Source organism: Electrona antarctica (assembly GCF_951216825.1).
Source record: "Electrona antarctica genome assembly, chromosome: 13".
NCBI classification, from domain to species: domain Eukaryota; kingdom Metazoa; phylum Chordata; class Actinopteri; order Myctophiformes; family Myctophidae; genus Electrona; species Electrona antarctica.
Window position 1 is genome coordinate 14,813,765 of NC_136794.1, and position 9,471 is coordinate 14,823,235.

A 9,471-nucleotide genomic window follows, 5' to 3' on the forward strand; every position below is an offset into this window, starting at 1 on the left:
ATGGTATTATTAAAATAAATAAATAATAATTATCTGCCAGACACAGAACCATGCGCCTTTATGTCACGAATGATGAGTTAAAAACAACATGAAAGATCTGCAAGCTCACAACACTTCGCATCAATTTTGTAATTATGTCTTTTGTATTTCTACATGGACTAAGCATGATTGTCGTTGCTTTTCTCAGTTGTGTATTTTTGTTGCCAGACGTGTCGAGGACATCATTCTAAACATGAAGATTTTAACTCTGTTGCTCTGTGTTGCTGTAACTGTGATGGCAGCCGCAGGTAAGTGTGCGTGTGTGTGTGTGTGTGTGTGTGTGTGTGTGTGTGTGTGTGTGTGTGTGTGTGTGTGTGTGTGTGTGTGTGTAACCTATAGTAAACAACAGTGTTGAAATGTAATGTTTGTTTGATAGCAATTATTAACAGGCCGCAGTAGGCGTACATTTCTTTGTTTAAATAGATTATTAATAGACTTGTGGATTTCACATTTTGCACATTTTGTTTCCATACAGATCATTCTAACATGAAGAAGAAGAGAGTCCGTGAACGACGGGCCAGGTACAGCAGCCCGACTAAAGAGAGAGAGAAATCATGTTTTGACCAGCTACATCAGTGGTTTCATATCATTATTCTGCATCTGAGCCATTTACCACCATTTGATGAGATTTAGCCTCTCAGACACAAAACTGCGAATATATTGTTGTCGCTGAATAAGATTTTATCCACTATTTTAACCTTCATTGTTATCTCATGATTTTCATTGATTTGTCATATAATTGAATAGTTTTTAGACAGAATGTAAAAACATCAACAGAGTACAGTCAAACACTTACTGTAGTCCAAAAGGGATAGCACAAAAAAAAAGTCTTGTTTCCATTTTCATTCATTTGAGAGGATAAAGACAAGACTAATATTATTGTTTTGCTGTTAGAATTCCATGGATTTACATTTGGTGACGGTCTGTGTTATTACGTCTCTACTGAGAGCTTGAATTGGGAGGAGAGCAGACAGTGGTGTAAAAACAGGCAATCAAACCTGATGGTCGTAAACATCAGAGAAAAACAGGTATTATGATGTGTGTGTTTGTGTGTGTTTGTGTGTGCGTGTGTGTGTGTGTGTGTGTATATATCAGTGCAGTTAGTGGAGACTTAAATCTATTGTATACTTTTCTGTCCAGGACATTGTTGAACGTATAAACAAGCAAGTGTGGCTGGGTTTGACTGACAGAGAGACAGAAGGAGAATTTCTTTGGGTGGACGGAACACCACTGACCACACCAACGTAAGACTTAATTTTACTTCCATTCTTCTCTTGTTTGTTTAATTTAAACATTATTTCCACTTCTATTTTTCTGAATAACATTAAATGTTAAAATACAAACCTACAATGCTTTTACTCTGTCTGTTATTAAACTTCAACGCCTCACAGTGCAAGTAGCAAAAATAGACTATAGGCTACAAGTGTTGCATTTCGACGCGTTGTGAGCTTAATTGTAATGCTAACTGTAGATCAGCTAATTTCATTATCAATACAGGATCGTGTGCCGTTGAGGTGGACTCAAAAAGGTTTGGAAACCACTGAATATCATTAGAGGTGAACGAATTAAGAACAACGGATTAAGAGCAGTGGTTCCCCAACTTTTTAGCTCAAAAGCCAAAAGAGTTTGCTGCTTCGCAACATGACATCAAGCTTGTAGATCTGTTATTTTCACTACTTAAACATTGTATTATTTATTTATGGAATGTTTAGATTGTTTTGATTTTATTCATGAATTACCTTTGAAATTATATATATATATATATATATATATTATTTCTCTTTTTGAAGTCTATGCCTGCTAGTGCTAACTAGGCAAAATTGGTTCCATTGATTTAGTGTGATTCCTATTCTCCAGGTTCTGGTACCCTGGTGAGCCTAATAGCTATGGTGGTAATGAAGACTGCGTTGGGCATTATGATGGTTCTGCTACGAGCCTTCCTGGCAGAGGATGGAACGACTGGCCGTGTTCTTTTACTAAACACTGGATCTGTGAAATGGGAAATGATTTCAAAGTTTAATTTATGTGCTGAAATCATCATTTTCACAGTGTATTAGTTACTAGCTGGTGTGTTGGTACAGCTACATGATGACTGTTTGCATGTGGTAGTTTGTGTGTTTGCTTTGGTTTTGTCTGCATGCATTGCAATTCTACCCAATGTGCACTGTAGTGGGATTGCATTAAACATTATATTCATATTTTCATTATTTAGTTCAAGGGGTGTCTATAGAATGTGAATAACATTAATCTAATAGCCAACTATTCTATTGTAAGCAATGGTATGTTTCATGTAGCCTAGATAGTGTTTTTTGCTTTTAAACAATATGTTTTTATGTGATTTACTTACGACTTACTACACTTCACTTGTGTTTTTTACACATGTAGATCTGTGGTCGAATCACATACCTGTGTATTTTTGTGTATTTTTATGTCAAAAGTCTCTAAAAGTCTAATGTTGATGGAGTGCCGTGATTCCCCCCCCCCCCCCCCCCACCCACCCACACACACCCTCAAAAACATGATCATCATGTACTATGTTTATACTAGGAAGATTTTTTTTCAACAAAGTGTACAGAAAGGGTTAAAATCATAGATATTAAAAAAAATATAGATGCCTCATTGGTCGCTGCAGTTTGTTGGAGCGGGAGGAGGAAGTCAAGCGGAATCTTGAAGGCACTCTGATTGGCCTACCGTTCTTCCGTTTTGCTTACGCTTGTCAATGTAATCTCGTATCGCCATATTGCCTCCAGTTTCATCCATGTTGCTTTCCGTTGAGATACAGACGGCCCAGAACCGGAAGAGGCGTCTACCTTTACATGTCTATGGTTAAAATTATGTTTTCATGTGGCCACACCCACCAGTTCATTAAGTATACCTGGTTTTCACCTTAGCACCACACCTGAACTTAGGCCTCACCCACAGCTGTGTTGTATGATAATGGGGAAGGGGTTACGGTTAGGGCGTTAGGGTTAGGGTTATGATGTCACAGTGTAATGCTTAATTGGGTCGTCCACTCACAGTTAACAGCCTTTGTATTGAGTTTGTGCTTGAAATGTACTGTAATTCTGCAAACTGTTAATAAAATTCTCAATCAATCAATCAACAAAAATGGTGTATTTTCGAGTATCTAGAGTGAAAAATGGAAGGTCCCTGGTTCGATCCCTGAATAAGTTCCTTGAGCAAGTAGACACTGAACCCCTAACTGCTCCTAATGAGCAGGTTGGTGCCTTGCAGCCTTGCATGGGTTCCTCTGCCATTCGCTTTGGATAAATAATGTACCATTTTGCCACTTTATTTTCTCAGAGTTCTTTGAGGGTGTTCCATAGGGACCCTTACGGGTCTGTAACTCTGAGAGTGTACAAATGGACCCGAAATGTGTACATTCTCATTATCATGGGGGCCTGTGAAGTTTTACAAGCAAATTGCACTAGATCCTCAAGGCCATGAAACCTAGACCTTTGAGTTTTGTATGATTTCCTGCAGCTCTTACCATGCCCCCCAAGCCACTGAGGGTGTCCTGTTACATATGGAAGCATAAATCTGCCAAAATGTAAATGAAATAGGCCTGGGCCATGGCTCAGTGGTCCAGGCACCTTGGCTGGTAATCCAGTCTGGCAGTGTGCCGCGGGTTCGACTCCCGATCCCGACGGCCTTTACTGCATGTCTTCCCCCCCATCTCTCTCCCCATTTCCTGTCAGCCTACTGTCTGTCCCTCCATAAAATATATAAAATAAAGGCGAAAGCCACAAAAAAAAAAAATGTAAATGAAATGGCAAATACGAAAAGTGCCTGTTCATTTTCAGGTCATTAACGCATTTCTTGAGACAAAACAAAAAACATTTTCGAATTGGCGTGTGTACGATTTGAAAATGAAAATGCAATGTGATTTGCTTTTGCTTCATCTCCAGGTGTGCACATTCTATGACCGAATGAAAAAGCAAAAGCAAATCACATTGCATTTTCAAATCGTACACATGCCAATTCGAAAATGAAAATGCAATGTTATTTTCTTTTGCTTTTTCATTCTGTCATAGAATGAGTACACCTGGAGATGAAGACAAATTTCCCCTCGTGGGACAATGAAATATATCTCATCTCATCTCAAATGTACAGTAAATGCGATTGCATTATATATTCACTTAAATGCGTTCATTATCTGAAGGTTAAAAAGCATTTATCTAATTTCATTTGAATTTTCAAAATTGCATTTTCATTTTAATATTGTCCACTGTCCAACAGGGCATTTCTTTTACATTTTAAAATCAAATGATCTTTTATTTATAATTTGTGTCATAGAACCTTAAAAACCGTTTTGTCCCAACCCAACCCTTTGGTGTGGTTGGTGTGTGTGTGTGTGTGCGTGTGCGTGCGTGCGTGTATTCTCACCTCCTGAGGTGTGTCTGACCTCCAGTATCTAAGCCTGAAAGACACTGATTGACCTAGGAAGAAACTCATCGGGTTTTTGTCGTCCGCCATTGGCTCCCTGAAGCTCATAGTAACAGAGGCGTCGCCCGGCTCCACCCTCACCTGGGATGGCGGGCCAAGCTCCGCTGTAACCAGGGAAACATTACAGATACACCACAATTAGTGAGTGGAACTTCTAATACATTTTATCTATCTATAAATGCAACTCGAGAACCGTTCGCCCCACCGACTTCAATTCGACACACGCGTTCCACACCCCCACAGGGTGCCACACCAGTGCCCAGTGTCGAGTCGGTCGGACCCACGTTTGTCCAGAACCACCACAAAAGGCCTTTGGCCGGGATCTGGACAGGGCCCCTGCCCAGGCTCCATATATGGAGCATGGAGCTACAGAAATCTCCCTATGGGCATAAAAGGACAAAAAGAACGGGTACTCTGACACGGGTAAAAAGGGTATTGCATAGCCGGGTGTGGCTTGGATCTCCAACTTCCATCGTTACCGACTGAGTGCTCTACAGCCGGGCTCCGGTCTAGTAATAGTAATAATGGATTGCATTTTTATAGCGCTTTTCTGAGTGCTTACTCAAAGTGCTTACAATGGTCCATTCATTCATACATTGAACTATGAGTGGACTGTAACTGTGTGTCTGTGACATCATGCATGTTTGTTATTGAGTGAACTACTATGGACCACTCAGAGAAGCAGGGGGACTGGGAATTGGCTTATTACCAATTTGGGATATATATCCATATATATTTAAAAGATATAAAATATATATTTATTTTACTATCTGAAAAAATGTAATGGAGTGGGCAAGATAAACTAATGTGAATTGTTATTAGAAAGCTGTCGTTCCATGTATATCTGAATAAGAATGATATGATGTGATTGAAATTACACTTTATTGAGATGCCTAACTTCTAAAAAAAAAGTTAAAGGATAGCCAATATAGCAGATACAAAATTTCTGCGCACAGCAACGATAAGCTTTTATTATTCCAATTAACAGCCCATAATGGCCATTATTTTACATTCGCTACTATTTTTTGTTGTGGGACACCGACCGACGGAGCATATTGGGCATTGCACTAATGAGGACTGTGACCTTGAGAACTGAACACTGAAGGGAGTACTACTGTCTTTATCTGTTCTTCCTGTCTTGGGAGGAGGAGGAGATAAGGCCAGTTTCAGAGGAGTGAAGGCACAGTCCAGGTGTTCTTACACGTACAAAAAATTAAGAAAGAACAAAGAGGTTGTGCAGCTCGTTGCCATGATGTAAACAAATATTTTAAGGGTAAACCAGTGTTTCGACCTGACACAGGTCTTCTTCAGGGAATGTACACAAACACAAAACGCCGGTGAAACATCTGTTGGAGATGTTCTCACATACAATGTTTGAAGATGCTGATCAAGCAATGATGCTTATTGCTTATGATTTCACTCTGTAGGTCTTGGAAATTGACTGAAAATATTCAAACCAATATTTATAACCAATCTAGATTGTGTAGGTTAATCGAATAATAGGAGTGTTTTGTATGTTCTGATTATTTTCAGATTTGTTAATTTACAAAAAAAGTTCAAATTTACAAAAAAATATCTAATATTTTTTGTGTATTAGTCTGATTAACCACTTAACAATGTGTTCAAGTAAATGTTTTCCCATGGCAAAATCACTTTAAATGTTGTTTGGTGTTTGGACAGATGACACTGGTATGAGGTTTGAAAGATAAAGATTTGTATAAAGACGAGAGTCCCCTTGTTTTGTTACTTGCGCAAGCAGAGCACTGGATATGTATGTATGTCGGGGTATGTATGTCGGTGTCCTCTCTTGTTTAAGACTGTAGCCCAATCAGGGACCAGCATCTCTAGCAACATCATTATGTCGTCATTACAATATATCATAATATATTATAGTTTTTTGGAAGCAGTGACACAAGTAGGCCATGTAAGTAGGCCATACATGGCATACTTGTGTGCAAGGCGCATTATGTCACCAAAAGGACTGCCTAACACGTGATACACCGTCTCCCTCTCAGCTTTCCTACTGTCCGTACTCTCCTATAAATCAGACATTATTGCTTACCATTCTCATCAGGACAGAATGAGCCATTCAGCAAGGTCCAGTTGGACAGTTGACCTCTGCCCTCTGCCCTGACCCGCAGGACATAAGACCCATCGTAATCCAGGCAGTGTGAGAGGTCACACCAAGTCTCTGACTGACCGCTGCAGCAGCTGGTATAGGACTCTTCATTCTGTTCGTGATCCCTGAGACAGACAGACAGACAGACAGACAGAGATCAAACATACAGTACAGAAACACATGATATACAGTACGACTTAAAACAAGGAGAAAGACACCGCGAAGGAAACAGAAATAGAGTGAGATGGAGATAAGAGACAGAGATAACTAGAAAAAGTGCCCTTCTGGGCACAGGTCTCCACCAGGAGGATAGGAGTGTGTGATGTTTGGCAAAATGTTTAGGAGTGATATAAACATGTTTGTTTGTTTTTTGCAACGATTTTCTTCATTGTGTTGAGGAAATGCAGAGTCAGATCACTCATAGCATCTCCGAGGATAGAATTCTGGATGAGCAGGACATGTGCAGCATTTTGTACAAAACGGGCCACTCCTGAAGACTTTGGAAGGCAATCTTAGCCAATCAGTTTAGAATCTGAGAAATCAAACAGACTCGTCTTGATCACATGACTACAGAGATCATGTATACCGATTTGCATGAGATTTGGATGAAATCTGTGCGACTAATATAAACAATGTGTTTTGCAGAAATCGGCCTCATGGTGACGCTATAACCGGCAGATGTGGAGGGATGCAGGGAAAATGTTTTTCCATGCCTCTAGGGAGTGCGCATACAAAGTTGTACACAGAACGATGCAGTTATAGGTAAAACAGGAATTGCCCTGTTATAGCGCCACCATGAGGCTGGTTTGGAAAATGAATTGTGTCATGTCGTCCTCAGCTTAGTGGAAATGTGCGTGTATAATTTCACGGAAATTGCACACTGTTTGATTGTGGCATTTTGTTCGAAACGGACCAATCATGTGAGCTTTGGAAGCTCTTAGCCAATCAGGAAGGAAGATGGGAAATGGTGCAGATCCGTGTTGATCACATGACTATGGAGATAGTGTATACCGAATTGTGTGATGTATGGATAAAATGTGTACGAGTAATCTACAGAAATGTGTTTTGCCTAAATCGGCCTCATGGTGGCGCTATAACAGGCCGTTGAGGAATATTTGGGGCAGAGGTTCGTCGTTGGCATCCAGGGAGTGTGTGTGCAAAGTTTGGCATGGATCGGGCCAACGGTGCCGGAGATTAGCTGGTAACAGACGGACGGAAGGAAGGAAGGACGGACGCACACACACACACGGACGGAGTGCAAAACATACTCTCTCCCCATGCCTTCGGCCTGGTGGAGACAACTATGGAGAGAAAGCGAGAAATACGGAGAGAAAGATACTAGTAGAGACAGTTGGTGAGAGAGACAGAGAGACAGAGACAAAGAGAAACAGAGAAAGATGGGGGGACAGACAGGGGGATGAAGCACAAAGCGAAAAAGAAGGGAAATATAGAGGGACAGAGAGAATGGTGGACGTGGGGACGGAGGTGGTTGAGAGACACATAAGGAAATAGAAGAGTCAGAATTAGAGTGTCAGAAAGTGAGTGTGTGTGTGTGTGTGTGTGTGTGTGTGTGTGTGTGTGTGCGTGCTCACAGTGTGGACTGCACGGTGAAGGTGCCAGCACTAGTTTGGTTCCAGTCCCATCGGAGGACGTAGTGAGTGTTGACAGCATCCATCTTCAGATGCTGAGGACAAGGCAGACCTGCAGACACTGTGCACACCAACACACAACCACTGGAAGTTAATCACACTGTGCACACCAACACACAACCACTGGAAGTTAATCACACTGTGCACACCAACATATACCACTGGATCTTACAATGGACCTTAAAATGATTATTATTTGTTGTCACTTTGAATTGGTGATAATGTGCTTTTAATTGTTGCTGATACAATATTCTATTCTATTCTGCATGCAGTGTGCACGTCCACATACATCCACTGGAACTGTTCAATGGGTACAAACAATACGGCCCATTCTTGATGTTTTGAAAGAAGTTTCAAAAGGAGCATCTATCAAAGGCTTCTGCTTCCTCTCTCAGATGCACGAGCGGGCGGGCGGGCACGCACGCACGCACGCACGCACGCACGCACGCACGCACGCACGCACAGCATTGTGCCACCACCTGTCTGTACAGGAAATAGATTGCAGGCAGGAAATGTGAAGACATGATTAACCAGTTTTACAGATATCCATGTACAGTACCTGCTGGACTCAGGCTTCCACAGCCGTTAACCAGCTTGTTTTCACCCGAGGAAGAATTTAACCTCCATGAAATGTCAATGTCAATTCAATGGAGCTGTGCATGTACAGACAGAAGGTTTTCACTTTCACTTTAATTCTGTGTCTACTGTCAGTCTGTGTGACAGAACTCACCAGAGCAGAAGAGGAAAGCTGTCCAGATGTTTCGTGGGATTGTTGACATCTCTTAGACTTCATTCCAGATCCTCCTCAGTCTTTCTGTCTGTCTGTGTGAAAGCCTGAAGTGGAGTTCAAACGTTGAGCTTTGAAGTGTGTGTGCGGGTTCACACACACAGCATGCTGCTGTGTTTGGTACAGTACAGACCACTCCCACTATTCACTGAGGGAGCTTTTGCGGTTGAGTCACAGAAGAAGAAAGAAATCAGGAAATGTGAGACAAACAGCGTACCACCCACACACATGCCTTAACCAACTGAAAATGTTACAGTACCAGCATATCTGACCATAACAATTACCGGTACATTATTTATATTGTTAAACTGCTCTGCTCTTAATGCATTCTGAGTGTAGCATAAAGACTTTAGTGCTACACAAATTATTGATTGGTAATAATAATAATAAATTAATAATAATAATAATAATCTTAGTTTGTTGTACGAAAA

At 41.0% G+C, this 9,471-nt stretch overlaps 1 protein-coding gene across 1 annotated transcript in view; it reads right to left on the minus strand.

The window, feature by feature from the left end:
• Nucleotides 1-9,109, minus strand: part of LOC306935769 (interleukin-10 receptor subunit beta-like) — a 14,412-nt gene extending 5,303 nt beyond the window's left edge. The window contains exons 1-4 of the mRNA XM_079518967.1: nucleotides 8,984-9,109; nucleotides 8,197-8,314; nucleotides 6,548-6,729; nucleotides 4,426-4,589 (exon numbers count right to left, since the gene is read on the minus strand). Of these exons, the coding sequence (XP_079375093.1) occupies nucleotides 4,426-4,589; nucleotides 6,548-6,729; nucleotides 8,197-8,314; nucleotides 8,984-9,032 (513 nt within the window). The 5' untranslated portion in view covers nucleotides 9,033-9,109. The remainder of the gene's footprint in view (nucleotides 1-4,425; nucleotides 4,590-6,547; nucleotides 6,730-8,196; nucleotides 8,315-8,983) is intronic.
• Nucleotides 9,110-9,471: the final 362 nt, after the last annotated feature.